Source organism: Schistocerca serialis, chromosome 1, assembly GCF_023864345.2.
Source record: "Schistocerca serialis cubense isolate TAMUIC-IGC-003099 chromosome 1, iqSchSeri2.2, whole genome shotgun sequence".
NCBI lineage: Eukaryota > Metazoa > Arthropoda > Insecta > Orthoptera > Acrididae > Schistocerca > Schistocerca serialis.
In genome coordinates this window covers 1,093,823,330-1,093,838,549 of record NC_064638.1, presented here as the reverse complement: position 1 = coordinate 1,093,838,549, position 15,220 = coordinate 1,093,823,330, and the positions used below count along the sequence as shown (strand labels likewise).

Genomic DNA, 15,220 nt, shown 5'->3' with positions numbered 1-15,220 from the left:
CGTTAATGCAACTGTTTGCAGAGAAACTATCTGTAGCTTACAAGTTCTACATGACAGATGTTTATGTAAAGGTTTTAGATGTAGAACTACACCTCCCCTACTGTGCTGACACATCCGCAAAGGAGTCCCCATCACAAACCATAACCCCTCCCCTATGACACCTTCTGTACAACTAGGGGCCATGTAATATTGTACACACTCTAACATTTCACAGAGTAATATCAAGGACATTGAATGTGACTTCAAACATAAATGATATAGATGATTCAACTTTATAGCAATTCCTCAGATTTTCACTGCCAGTAACTTCCTCTAAAGCATATCCTTTGGTCCCATCACCAATGTGAACTTTCCTGTTGTTATCTACAGTTTATTAATGGTCCCCTCCTTAATTTATAATACCTTCCTGCTAAATGCCATACCTTCCTTTCGCATGTGCCAATAGTCTTCTTTTCTCTATGTTTATTCTTCCCCTGGGCTATTTCCTTCCCCTTTCCTTCCTCTCCATCTTTGCCTCTATACACAGTCCAATCTGCTTTTATCTGTAAGCTTCTGATTGCCCTATGTGCACTTTTAATTTACTCATCTATTACAAGTAAATCACTGCTGAGTTCCTCTCACCTCCATGACCAGCTGCAGAATCTATTACAGGAATATGACTGCTGAGTTCCTCACCTCCATAATCAGCTATATCTCCCTTGAAAGTCGTCACTGTGTCCCACCTCCTCCCATTTTTTCTCTCTGACTAATTCCCAAGAGATGATTAACATCTTAGTTAACATGTGTACTGTCACTCTATACAGGCACAAATATTTTTAAATTGTATTAGTTCAAAAGAAAAACACCTTTTGCACGTTGCACAAAAGATGTTTTTCTTTTGAACTACTGCAATTTATATACAGCCACCACAAGAAACTTGTAAATATTTTGTTAAGTTATAACATAAAGTTCTTTTCTCAGCTTACATACAGACATCACAACTCTTTTTATGGACAGCAATGTATCCTTGATCTTGAGTGTTATTGATTTAATTGTTTTCATAGCATTGGATAGGGCATCTTTCATTGCTAAAAAGGGCTTCTTGATAGCCTCCATAATTTTTTTTGCTGCAATTTTCAGCTGCTCCTGTAGGGATTAAGAAATTTAGAAATGCAATAAATTCCAACTTTCATGGAGTGAAGAATCTCCAAAATGAAACTACGAACAAGTGAAGGAAAAAAAAACTTTTTACTGTCATAACAAATGTTAATGTAGGTACGCACAAAGAGATAACACGAACACCAGTTTTCAAGAGCAGAATTTCCCTTACCACGGAAAAGAAAGGAAAGGAATGAAGAAACTCTTGCAACCCCATCAGGCATATTGATGGAAGATGCAGAACTACTGAAAAGTGACATTTCATCTATGTTTAGTGAGTGTGCTGCCAGCAAGAAAAACACAGCATCTCTGGCCAGCAGGTAATGGGAACCAGCTAGCTGCTGATTTAAGCCCAAGTGGCCATGAGCTTGCTCCATTCTCTGTTAGTCATCTGAAATCATGTTCTGGTCTTAACTGACAGTTTCCTAGACAACAACACTATATTTACAAATTCACCCAGACAATGAATCAAAGTGCTCGAAGTGCTGTGCATGTTGCTTACGCTAGTATGTGAGATTGCTACAGTGAAGTTACATTTTGGTGCCTATGGACTAGTATACTTACTCAGCCAATTAAACTAACTACTGCTGTGGTTTTCACCACAGTTTATCAATATCACTACCTCTGTGCTTGTGGTCCAGGACAATTATTTTATTTTGCTGCAAACTTAATGACTTTTGTTTGCTGTTGTAGTGCTCTAATTCAAGTGTAATAAGTAACTGTTGCCATACGAGAGCAAGTCACTAAAGAAACTATGACTATTTAGGAATTATGTAGGGAAATAGCCAGTACCCCGGAATAAAAGGAACACAGCAAGATGTACTTGATTTCCCTTTAATACTGCTCTAGCGATACCTTGACTGAGATTCTTTGGAATTTTCAACAACAGCCTACATACTAACCAATTATTCCTGTTCGACCACTTACAAAAATGGAATTACTGTGATTTTAGTCAAATGTTGGTTAAAATACAAAACTATTAACATGTTTCCACTTCTCAATGTGGAAAGATAGTTTGAGGTAACAGTTGTTAATGTCAGTGGTGCAAATAACAATTGTGGTATGTATTTATCAATCCATAGATGAAAAGATTTATATATCAACAATATGAAAACTGTACTAAATGGGTCACACCTAGGCAAGAAATTAATAGTGTTGTGTGGAGATTTCAATTTTGATTTTCTTGGAATCATCAACAGGAAAAAACTAATGTTCAAACTAAAAAATAATTTCAACTTTAAGTAAACCTCCACAAGCTCAACAAGAGTATCTCCTACTGCCGTCACCAGATATCTGCAAATGCAAGTTTGTACTGAAAAAGTGTTAATATTAGTATTAATAATCAAGTAGATATCCTTTCAAACTACATAATGCACATTCAGAACTATAAGGGGCGTTCAAAAAGAAATGAGCTGTAGGCATAATTACAGAAACCATTACCTGTTTGTTAGAAGTATTGACTCTGGCTGTAGAGACACTTGTCCTACTGTGAAACAAGGCAGTGAATGGCTGTCTCATAAAATTCCCAGGGCTGTGATGTTAACCAGTTCTGCACATAAAGCTGGAAGTCATCATCTGCGGTGAATCGTTTGCCACTCAGAGCCTTTCTAAGGGGACCAAAAATGGCGTAATCACAGGGAGAGAGGTCTGGGCTGTATGGAGGGTGGCCGAGAACCTCCCATTTGAGTTTCTGCAGGAGTGTCGCGACAGTGTTGGCCTTATGAGGCTTTGCATTCTCATGGGGCAGAATGACCCCACAGGTGAGATTGCCTCGTCATTTTGAATTGATCGCTTGGTGAAGGGTAGTCAAGGTTTGCAAGTAACACCGGGCATTCACTGTTGTCCCGTGCTGCAGGAAGCGAATCAGAAGGGGGCCATCTTGGTCAAAGAAGATCGTCAGCATAGGGGGAAAAAGATTCACCTCAGATGACAACATCCAGCTGTACGTGAGGAACTGTTCAGCATTACAGCCCCTGGAATTTTATGAAACAACCGTTCACCACCTTGTGTCACAGTGGGACAAGCCTCTCAATGGCCAGGATCAATACTTCTAACATATAGGTACTGGTTTCTGTAAACATGCCTCTGGCTCATTTCTTTTTGAATGCCCCTTATATAACATAAATGTGACTTCATGGAGGTTCAATCCACAGACTGCAGTAACATTCAATTACTTAATAAAAAGGGAAACATATGAAGGGGTACGTCAGACAACACTGACAAAAAGTTTGAAAACTTCTCTAGAATTTCCTACTATTCTTTTGAAATTGCAGCAAATAAAAGTAAAGCAGTCTGGTAAGTAATAAAGAACACAAATTTAGTGTCCCCAAAAACACATTGAACTCTTACAATATGACATCTACTGGTTCCAAATATATTTGCAAATTTCTTCTGGCATTATAAATAATTTAATAATCAATGATAATAGAGGTGGCCCAAACAACATTAAAAAAAGGTAAGCTCTTATCTCTCTTCATTCCATCTATATCCACGAAAAAAACATTGGATGAACTAATTTTCACTGCAATAACTTACAAAAATCTTCAGAAATTTATGGTATTTCATATTTCATCACAAATAAATGGATTAAAATCACTGCAGTATCCCTTGCAGATATAGTACACTTATATTTCTTGATGGACACATATCCTGACTGTCTTAAAACTGTCCGAGTAATCCCTAGCAATACCAAAGGAGACAAAACAAATTTACAACACTGTACTACAATCTCTCTATAATTAGACTATGCCAGATTCATAAAAAATAGTGAATGGTTGTTGTTGTTGTTGTTGTTGTAGTCCAAAGACTGGTCTGATGCAGCTCTCCACACTTCTCTATCCTGTGCAAGCCTCTTCATCTCTGAGTAACTACTGCAACCTAGACCCTTCTGAATCTGCTTAGTGTATTCATCTCTTGGTCTCCCTCTACAATTTTTACCTTCTTCTTGTTAAGTTGTGCCATAAATTCCACTTCTCCCGAATTCTATTCAGTACCTCCTCATTAGTTATGTGATCTACCCATCTAATCTTCATCATTCTTCTGTAGCACGATATTTCCAAAGCTTCTAATTTCTTCTTGTCTAAACTGTTTATCATCCATGTTTCACTTCCATACATGGCTACACTCCACATTAATATTTTCAGAAAAGACTTCCTGACACTTAAATCTATACTTGATGTTAACAAATTTCTCTTCTTCAGAAGCACTTTCCTTGGCATCACCAGTCTACATTTCATATCCTCTCTGCTTTGACCATCATCAGTTATTTTGCTGCCCAAATAGCAAAACTCCTTTACTACTTTAAGTGCCTCATATCCTAATCTGATTCCCTCAGCATCACCTGATTTAATTCGACCACATTTCATTACTTTCGTTTTGCTTTTGTGGATGTTCAGCTTAAATCCTCCTTTCCACACACTGTCCATTCCGTTCAACTGTTCTTCCAAGCCATTCACTGTCTCTGACAGAATTATAATGTTGTCAGCAAACCTCAAGGTTTGAATTTTAATTCCTGCCCTAATTTTTTCTTTTGTTTTCTTTACTCCTTGCTCAATATACATTTCCTTTACTCCTTGCTCAATATCAGATTGAATGAGTGTATGGTAGGTTAATGAAATTCATGAACAAAAACACAATCCTCAAAGATGCCCCGCATGCCTTCAATGCAGTTTAGGATTTTGTGAAACATGACATTGAGAGAAAGAAAATCCACTGACAGCTTTTTAGACTTGAGTAAAGTTTTCCTATTTTGGACCACCAAATTCCAATGTTTGTGTTTCAAGGATATAGCATTAGATATACTGCACTAAAATGTTTCACCCCACACACAATAAATTGTAAACAAGAAAATAAATTCTTTTGGATTAAAGGAGACCATACACTGAAAACTTAAGTGTTGAGTGGTCAATAGATACACACAAAAAGAAAGAAAACTTTCTAATTGCTAGTGCAGACAAACAGTGCAACAGGTGGACTAGGTTTTGATGGTGGTTGTGTCAGGTAGGATGGGTAGAGGGAGACAGAAGTAGGAGGCAGGGAGAAGGTTTGGGGGTTGGTGACTAGGGACTATGAAGGAGGCAGTCGGTTTGCCAGCTGGGAATGCAGGAGGGAGCGACGGCAGGTACATGGGCTACGCAAGTGATGCACAGTTGTCGGGGCCAGTGGAGAGCAGCACATGCACAAGGTGACATGGGAATATGAATTGGGAGGGGATGACAGAAAACTATTGGGAGGAGGGTGTGGGGACAGCTGATTACTGGCAGCTGAGGTGAGAACAATTACGGGGCACAGGATGTATTGTGAGTATACCTACGATATGTGTACTTCAGCAAAGCTAGTGGTGGAGAGAAGGGTCCAGATGGCCTGGGTTGTGAAGCAGCCATTGAAATTGTGCATGCTGTGCCACTGGATCATCTACACTGTTCTTGGGAACAGTCTGGCTGTGGCCACTCTTCCCTGTGAATAGCTGGTTGGTATCCATACCGACATAAAAGGCTGTGGTATGTTTACAGCAGAGTTAGTGTATGACATAATTGCCGTCACAGTTGACCTTGCCTCTAATGGTGTACGGTTCAAATGGCTCTGAGAACTATGGGACTTAACATCTGAGGTCATCAGTCCCCTAGATCTTAGAACAGGACATCACACACATCAATGCCCAAGGCAGGATTCGAACCTGCGAGCGTAGCAGTCACCTGGTTCCGGACTGAGCACCTAGAACCGCTTGGCCACCGCGGCCGGCAGTGGTGTACGATAAGCCCATAATAGGACTGGAGTAGGAGGTGCTGGGTGGGTGGCTTGGGCAGGTCTTGCACCTTGGTCTGCCATAGGCGTATGATCCTTGTGGCAAGGGGGTGGGAGTGGGAACAACACAGGAATAGATTAGGATGTTGTGTAGGTTGGATGGATGATGGAACACTACTTTAGATAGGGTGGAAAGGATACTGGTAGGCATGATGAGAGATAATTAAAGCCCTGACAGAGGATATTGTTCAGTTGTTCCAGTCCAGGAAGATGTTGGTTGATGAGGAGGCCACTCCATTTGTAGTTCATTCTTGAAGGTGCTGGGAGGGTTAGGGGTGTAAGTAGATACGGCATGGGAAATCTGTTTGTGGATTACGTTTCGGTGGTGGTGAATGTCAGTGAGCACCTTTGTGAGGCCTTCAGCATACTGGGCAAGGGTATTCTCATCACTGCAGATACACCATCCACAGGTGGCTAGGCTGTATAGGAAGTATTATTTGGTGTGGAAGCAGTGACAACTGTTGAAACGCTTACACTGAGTTGGTGAGTTTAATGTGGGCAGAAGTGTAGAAGGAGCCTTCAGAGAGGTAGACATTAACATCTACGAAGGTGTCATGTTGGGTTGAGGAGGACCAGGTGTAATGGATGGGAGAGAAGGTGTTTGGGTTATGAAGAATGAGGAAAGGATATATTTGTCCTGAGTCCAGATTATGAAGATACCAACAATGAACCTGAACCAGACAAGGTGTTGGGAGTTTTGGGAGGTTAGCAAGGTTTGTTCTAGATGACCCACAAAAAGACTGGCATAGTCCGGTGCCAATGAGTGCCCATGGACATGCCACGGATTTGTTTCTACACCTTCTCTTTAAAGGACACATAGTTGTGGGTCAGGATATGGGTGGTAAGGTGTACAAGGAATGAGGTGTTGTGTTTGGAGTCTGAATGACATTGAGAGAGGTTGTGTTTAACAGCAGTAAGGCCATTGTTATGAGGTGTAGAGGGAGCTGGCACCAACTATGATGAGGATAAGGGATGAGGATGGTAGATAGTGGGTGAAGAAAGTGCTTAGAATCTTTGATGTGGGAGGCAATGTTTTGGGCAACTGACTAAAGCTGTTTGTCAACAAGAGCAAAAATTCTTTCAGTGGTTGCACAATAGCCAGCTACAATGGGGCATCCAGGATTGTTAGGCTTTGAGGATTTTGGGGAGGACGTAGAAGGTAGGAGTGTGGGCTGCTGTTGGCGTGAGGTTGGTTTTGTGGAGAGTGTCTGGGAAAGGACTATGGATTTTAGTAGGGATTGGAGGTTATGTTGGACTTCTTGTATGGGATCACACTGGCAGAGCTTGTAGGTGGAGTAGTCAAGAAGTTAGTAGGCCATCCGCCAGTTAGTCACTGCAACTCATCATGACAAAAGTGGAGTCTTTGTCATCAGGGAGGATGATTAGGTCATGCTCTGTTTTCATTTGTGTATGGCCGTCCTTTCTTCTGCTGAAAGGTTAGTGTTCTCAAGAAGGGACTAGGTGAATGATGGTAAAAACAAGTTGGAGGTAAGGAATTCCTGGAAAGTGACCAGAGGGTGTAAAGTGGGAGGGGTGGTAGTACGAAATGGGAGGATCAAGGACCAATGTTGGGACCAGGTTGGCTTTGGTTAAAGGGACTGGTTGCAAAGAAGTGTTTCCACTGTAGGGATTGGGAGAAGAAGAGTTGGTCTTTGACAAGTCGAATGTGGTTAAACTTGGCTGAGGGACTGAAGGTGAGCTCTTTGGAAAGAACTTAAACTTCTGTGAGACTGAGGTTTTTGATGGAAAGGTTAACAACAGCGTTTTGGGTTTGCTTGGGTTCCAGATTTTGTGGACTTTTGGGATGGAATTTTGGAGGATGTGATAGATAGGGTCTGGGTGGTATGAGGGGCTGACAAAGGTGTCCACTGTGAATATGATGGGTGTTGACGGATAGTGGTGCCCCGAGCCAAGAGTAGGATGTCAAAAGGTTGGACAATTTTGGAGGCAGTGTCTGGAATGCTCCTCCAGGTGCTGGAGTGCAAGGGTCTCAGTTTTCGGTATTTAGTAAGTTTTTAAAGTGCCATACACAAATAAGCAAAACAAATACCACACTGAATGAAATACACTGATAAACCAAAACATTATGTTCACCTGATTAGTAGTATGTTGGTCCTTCTTCGAAATACAGTATAGCAGTATGGATTCAACAAGTCCTCAATAGGATTCCTTAAGTAAGTGTCGCCATATGTCTATTCACATGCCATTTAACTACCATACCTTATGGGCTGAGATTTGTGAGTGCAGAGCTGGCAACCAAAAGCACCCCAGATGTGTCCCATAGATAAGACAAATTTGGTAGCCAAGACATCAACATGAGTTCACTACCATTATCTCCAAGCTGTCCGCGGCTCCTGGTCTTGCGGTAGCGTTCTCGCTTCCCCGCGCACAGGGTCCCGGGTTCGATTCCTGGCAGGGTCAGGGATTTTCTCTGCCTCGAGATGACTGCATGTTGTGTGTCTTTCATCATCATTTCATCCTCATTCGCTCGCAAGTCGCCGTAGTGGTATTAAAGAACTTGTGGAGTGGCGGCCAAACTGCCCCGTGAGGGGTCTCCCGGCCACCAATGCCATACGCTCATTATTATTATTATTATTATTATTATTATTATTATTATCTTTAAGCTACAGCAGCAAGATTGGGTCTTGCGACATGGACAGTTATCCTGCTGGAAGATTCCATAACTGTTGATTATGACATCACACATTAAGCGATGCAGGTGGTCCACAATAATGTTCAAATAGTCTATAGTTGTCATGGTGCCTTTGCTTATTACCACAGGTCCCATGGAGGCCAGATGATTGTTCCCCATAGCATAACACTGCCCCCACTGCCAGTGTCCATAACATTATTTATTTGGTCCATGGGATCTAATATTACACAGTGTGCTGCGGATGCAGGACAAATATATTGATATTTACAACGGGAAGATTATTGTTTACCTACAATATACTGCAGCAGGTTTATATAAAGTTTCCTTCACTGAATAGTTCATTTGTTACAATTAAGCAAAACCATTGTTCTAGGTATTCTTGCACAAAGTAAAAATAGTCACACAGCAAGTGAGACTTCAAGCATTTACAAAACTATGTCTTGTCTTCCATACATTTTTGACTTGTTTTGAGCAGCCATTTGCCTTGATGATGCGTACACAGGCAAACCTAGAGTAACAAGAAACATTATTCACTTGACCCATCAACATGTTTCCATTGATCCATAGTCCAATCTCGATGATCCTGAATTCACTGCAATTGTAATAAACATGTCGATGGGTCAACATGGGAACACCTAGGGTTGTCTCCTGCAGAGCCCCATGTTCAACAATGTGTGCTCAGTGGTGCACTCTGACACTAGATCTGTAACAAATCACCAAACATCCTGCTATTCAGAGCAGGCAAGCCACTGATCTCAACATTCCGTGATGATGCGATGATGTCCAACACCACATCGCTTACTCGTGGTTTCACCATCCTTCAACCATTTCTCCCAGACATTCATGAGTGTCGCGCACTAAAACTCAACCAGCTTCGGTGTTTCCATGATTCTCGTTATCAGGTGTCAGGCCATGACAATCTGCCCTTTGTTAAACAATGGAAAGTGCAGGGTTGTTGCCCTTCCTTTTAGTTGCTTATGTCAGTGGATTTTCCTAGTTGTAGCCAATATTATCACTATAATGTGTTCTCCTTCATCTGTGCTCTGTTTATATACTTTCCATTTCAAATACTTGCAATGCCACCAGGAGGCATTTTAGCTCATGGTGGGCATGGTCATAATCCTTTGACTATGTCACCAATGACAGTGCCATGAAAGCAGAGTTATTAAAAAATCCTTCACCGAAGAAGGACAGACAGACACACACACACACACACACACACACACACACACACACACACAAACACACTATTTGTGCGAGTTGTGTGCAGGGTGTCTACGTGGACAAGAAAAAAAATTCCCGGATTTCCCGGTTAAAAACACAATTTCTCCCAGATGAAATTACGTATAAAGCGGGTGAAAATACATCCATGTTAAGTAACAGTATGCTTTCCCTCGGAGCTATAAAACCTATCAGTCCTTTGAATCGAAAAGGTCTTATACCGGTGGAGGACGTCCAGCACTTTAGGAAACGAAATCCAGGAAAAACAATGCGTTTGGAAAGTTGTTTGATGCAAGACAATATGCACAGAGTTTATTTTAGTATTGCGAAAGTATATACACAAATTCCACAAATTACAGCACGGTAGCTTCCGAAACTCTAAAATAGAGATTGCGTTGAGCGATGCACTTTTGTCTGCCAGTCATAGCTTATGTTACGTGATCTCGCTAGCGAATGACGGCAGTTATTCAGAGCACGAGGCCTACGAGAAAGACAGGCCGTGGCACGTACGTTACGAAGGTAGGCCGAGCTCGCTCAAATCAGCAAAGTGCATTTCTACAGTGGTTAACTCGTAAGTAGATGTGTATGTACGAATGAGAATTGCATCGTCTATTGGCATCCACTGTTATTAGTCCTACAATGATAGGAAGTCTGTAGGCCTACTAACAGGCTCTAATTTGGCAATTAAAATCGTGCCAAAATGATTATCAGTTGTGTAGAAAAGTTGAGGTGTTCTGGCATGAAAAGACTTGTGACATTGCTCAGTAACATATCATGCACATTTTTTTGAAGGTCAATTACACTTTTTGCCATCGATTGCATAATTTTTTATCTATGTAAGAACAACATTAAATATGAAAACTAACATGAAGCTCGGTCTTTTTTTAGCATGTGTTACACGTTAAGTCATATCAAATACAAATGTGCCGGTAAAATTTTAAATAGTGGCATAAATGACTTATCTTCTGGGCCTGACATTTTTCAAATGGCTGATCCTCAAAGTGTTACATTTTGAATGAGAGTTATAATGCCCTGTGATTTAAGAAATTCACTGCACATTCTCACACGTAACATAAATCATCTTGCGTGGAAATTTCCTTTGAAAGTAACACATCTCAAGCCACTATTCGTAATATTTTCTGGTGATCTGTTAGAAATGTAAACAACTGTGACATCACGCACATCGAATGCATGTTAGTTGTTACGGACGTACTGCACAATCTTCGACCTAAAGCCTTTGACACTTTTCGGTGTCGGCAAACTGGTCTGTGCATTGTGTAAATTACCCATTTTCTATGCTACTAAACTTTTATTTTGGTGTTATTCTCTGGTTTATGTTTCATTGCTGCAGTATTATTCAGCAGTAGAGGACTAAAGTTCTTTGTCAAGAGTATCAGGTCTTACACGTCAAACCTACAAAACTTTAACTGAAATCTAAAACAATGAAAAATCCTGGAATTCTAAGAAATTCCTGGGTTTTTCCCGGATTTGTCCCAGATGAAAAAATTACAGGGTTTTTCGCGGATCTCCCGGGCCGTATACACCATGTGTGTGTGTGTGTGTGTGTGTGTGTGTGTGTGTGTGTGTGTGTGTGTGTCTGTTGTCTATTATTGACAAACGCCTTAATGGCCAAAAGCTTTAATTGTGAGAGACTTTTTGTTGTGCCTATCTGCAACTCAGCATCTCTGCTATATGGTGAGTAGCAACTTTCCTTCTCATAACATTGTTACTTTCCATCCTCGATTTTCCATTGTTTGATGTATAATTTTGTACGCATGTTATTTTGAACTACATACCAAGTGAAAAATTAGCTAATATGAATCCATTTTCAAATCATTCTTCCATCATACTCCATGTGGTCGAAATTTTCTCATATCAGTCAGAAAGCATAGCGATTAAACAGGCTGCAGACATAACTCACAAATTTGGAGGGACTAATTCGACACTCTGACATAGATACAAATAAAGCAAAACAAGTAACATAAAATTTCTTTTACATGTGCAATGCACATATGATGCATAACTGTTTTCATTAATTTTACAGATAACATTACCAAGTCAGTTGTATGAATGTTGATACTCAGTAAGGTTTATTCATTGCAACTAACCACAGCTTCGCATGTTGCCACATAGCAAATTATGACAAATTCTTGTTGCTTCTGTGCACAGTTAAGTAAAAGAAGTGTATTGCTTTATTGATATGAGTAGATGAAGAGAAATATGTAACATGGTGTCAAATCTGCTGACAAACATTGTCACATACAGAAACTTCATGACAAAAACATCAATAAACACCATTACTACTGACAAATTATCTTTAAAAGTGGCTGAAACTTGTATTATTTATGGTTTATGAAATTAAATAATTGTTCTTGTTTCACATTTGGCTTCATTCCGTCACTTCTCAAAATGTGATAATTATTCTACAAATGTTTAGCACTGTACAACATAAGATCACAACCAGCTGTTTGATAATTCTTCCTCAAAATGATGGAGTGTGAAAAAGATAGTGGTGGCATGCAGCATCTCCTTCATTTTAGGAGAATAAATGTCCCTCAAGAAATTCCAGAGTTCTACTCTCTTCTGACCAAATCATTTTGTCCACTTATTATCTGGATTTTTTGATTATTTTCTGTTCTAACAAGGAACACAAAGACACTTACAGCTGTAAAATAAATATAGTTTACTGCCTCAGCAGTGGTAGCCAAAGGTGGGAGAAGTTCCTGATCCACCTGGGCCAGCATGTACGGACAAAACTATTGGGATGAGGGCACCCCCATCACCTGCGGACCCCAGGCTGACCGGTTGGGGAGGAAGCCATCTGCATGTCGTTGGAGTCCATAGTGACAGATATTGTTACTGGTAGTGATGATGGTGCACTGGAGTGGAGGTCTCTGGCAATGAAGACCTGTCTTCCATTCCCACTAATGGCAGTGCGGGATCAGAACAGTGGGAGATGCCGGCACTGGCTGCAGGAAGCAAACCCGTTGTTGATGTTGGTGAAACCTTTACCACTGGCGTACTTAGGTTCAGCCCTGGAGTGGCCAGGGCAGACAAAGAGCGAGATGTCAAGCCCACAGATTGAGGAGGGGCCTGGTACCCATCCTGGAATGCAACTGGTTCTAATGGTAAGCCTAAAGTTGATACTTTGTGGGTATCATGAAACAATTGGCCAATTGGCCTAGAATGTGTACCAGAAGCAAATGTTGACAAAATTGGCACTGCTGAAGGACACCTACTCAGAAGCCACAGGTTGAGCAGTGCAGCTACTGATGACCATGCAGAAACTCAGCAGGACTCCTGTTGTCGATTGGTGTTGTCCTGCTAAGAGCTTAAAAAAATATGAGGGCCTCCTCACCCAGGAAGTCTTCTACATACTTGAGCATCTGCATTTTAAATGTTTTGACAAGGCATTCTGCCTCGCCATTCGAATGCAAATGGAAGGGAGGCACCATGGCACATGGAATGCCAATATATGTACAGAAGTCCTTGAAAGATTGCGCTACAAGCTGAAGACCATTGTCTGAAACCAGGGAGCCAGGTAAACCTTCTATGCAGATTATCCTCAACTTACATTCACCACATCAGGCTCAACACAAAGTTGAGAAGAGTCCACATTGATTTCAGTGACCATTTTTTAGACACTTTCTCATTATTGGTCGCTGATGTTTCTCCTTGTTTTCTACATCTACATCCATACTCCGCAAGCCACCTGACAGTGTGTGGCGGAGGGTACCTTGAGTATCTCTATCGGTTCTCCCTTCTATTCCAGACTCGTATCTGACAGTTTTGCGTGCCATCATGGATATAAACTCCAGTGGAAGACTCTACAGGAGAGACGCTTAGTAGCTCGGTACGGGCTTTTGTTGAAGTTTCAAGAACATACCTTCACCGAAGAGTCAAGCAGTATATTGCTTCCTCCTACGTATATCTCGCAAAGAGACCATGAGGATAAAATCAGAGAGATTAGAGCCCACACAGAAGCATACCAACAATCCTTCTTTCCACGAACAATACGAGACTGGAATAGAAGGGAGACCCGATAGAGGTACTCAAGGTACCCTCCGCCACACACCGTCAGGTGGCTTGTGGAATATGGATGTAGATGTAGATGTAGAAAACAAGAAGAAGCATCAGTGACCAATAATGAGAAAGTGTCTAAAAAATGGTCAGTGAAATCACTGTGGACTCTTCCCAACTTTGTGTAGAGCCTGACGTGGTGAAAAAACAATGTACTGATCTGACCACTTAATGGCAGGCCATGACAAGGTGTTCCAATGCCCAGTCAATGCCCGGCCAAAACACATGGTGGTGTGCCAACAGTTTGCGTGAGGGATTCCTCAGTGATCCTGATACAATAAGCAGAAGACTTCCCACCACAGAGCTGCTGGGACCATGATGCAGGAAATAAACCTTTCTGTCAACAGGAGAATAATGGCATCCAAGAGGGAGAGATGATGGGGCAGCATATAAAATTTCTGAAGTGGGTCTGATGCCCAACCCTGCAGATGGTCGGACCATCCATGTTGTTTCATGCATACAACCTGTTGCAACATCATATCCATTGCCACAGGGGTTGCAACATGAGAACTGATGAAGGGGAACCCATCCACTGTGTGTCTTGTCTCCAGTTGAAAACAAAGCAGCTCCTCCGGGTTGAACAAAAGGTCAGGGCCCATGGAGAACTGGGACAGAGTATCCACACTCACATGTTGATGTGTGGGATGAAAACGGATCTCATAATTGTACCGGGACAAGAACAGAGCTCAATTCTGGAGATAATGCACAGCCTTATCTGGTAAGGACATTGACAGATTAAACAGGGAGAACAAGGGGGCACTTAAATGTAATTTGTACCATACAAGAACATGAATTTTTTAAAAGCATAAACATAGCAAGAGCATCTTTTTCACATGAGAACAATGTTGAGCCAAATTGAGTGATTTGATGCAAAGGCAAGAGGCTACTTGGAGCCATCTGAATGGCAAGGCACCAGGACTACCACCACCCTATAACTGAACACATCTGTGGCCCAGACCAGATGCTTGCTGCATTGAAATGTTGCAAGACATGGCACAGAGCACAGACTATCCTTATGCTGCACAACAGCACACTCACAAGCAGCAGACTAAACAAAAGGAGCACATTTCTGGAGGAACAGATGCAAGGGGTGGACGATAGTAGCCACTTTGGAAATGAACTTGTGATAGTATGCCACTGTGCTGAGTAATGCCTGAAGTTCTCGTAAATTAGATGGATGCTGCAAAGCCGTAACTACAGTGACATGTTATTCTATGGGGCACATGTCCTACCAGGAAATTTCATGACCCAAATAAACAATGGAAGGCTGGAAAAAGTGGGACATGGCGAAATTGCATTTGAGACCTGTGGCCTGTTGAACAGTAT

General features: G+C 41.4%; 1 protein-coding gene across 1 annotated transcript in view; it reads right to left on the bottom strand.

Moving 5' to 3' along the window:
- LOC126455618 (DC-STAMP domain-containing protein 2) overlaps positions 1-15,220 on the bottom strand; it is a 315,015-nt gene that overhangs the window by 247,397 nt on the left and 52,398 nt on the right. Inside the window, exon 5 of the mRNA XM_050091384.1 lies at positions 966-1,125. Coding sequence (XP_049947341.1) covers positions 966-1,125 — 160 coding nt within the window. The remainder of the gene's footprint in view (positions 1-965; positions 1,126-15,220) is intronic.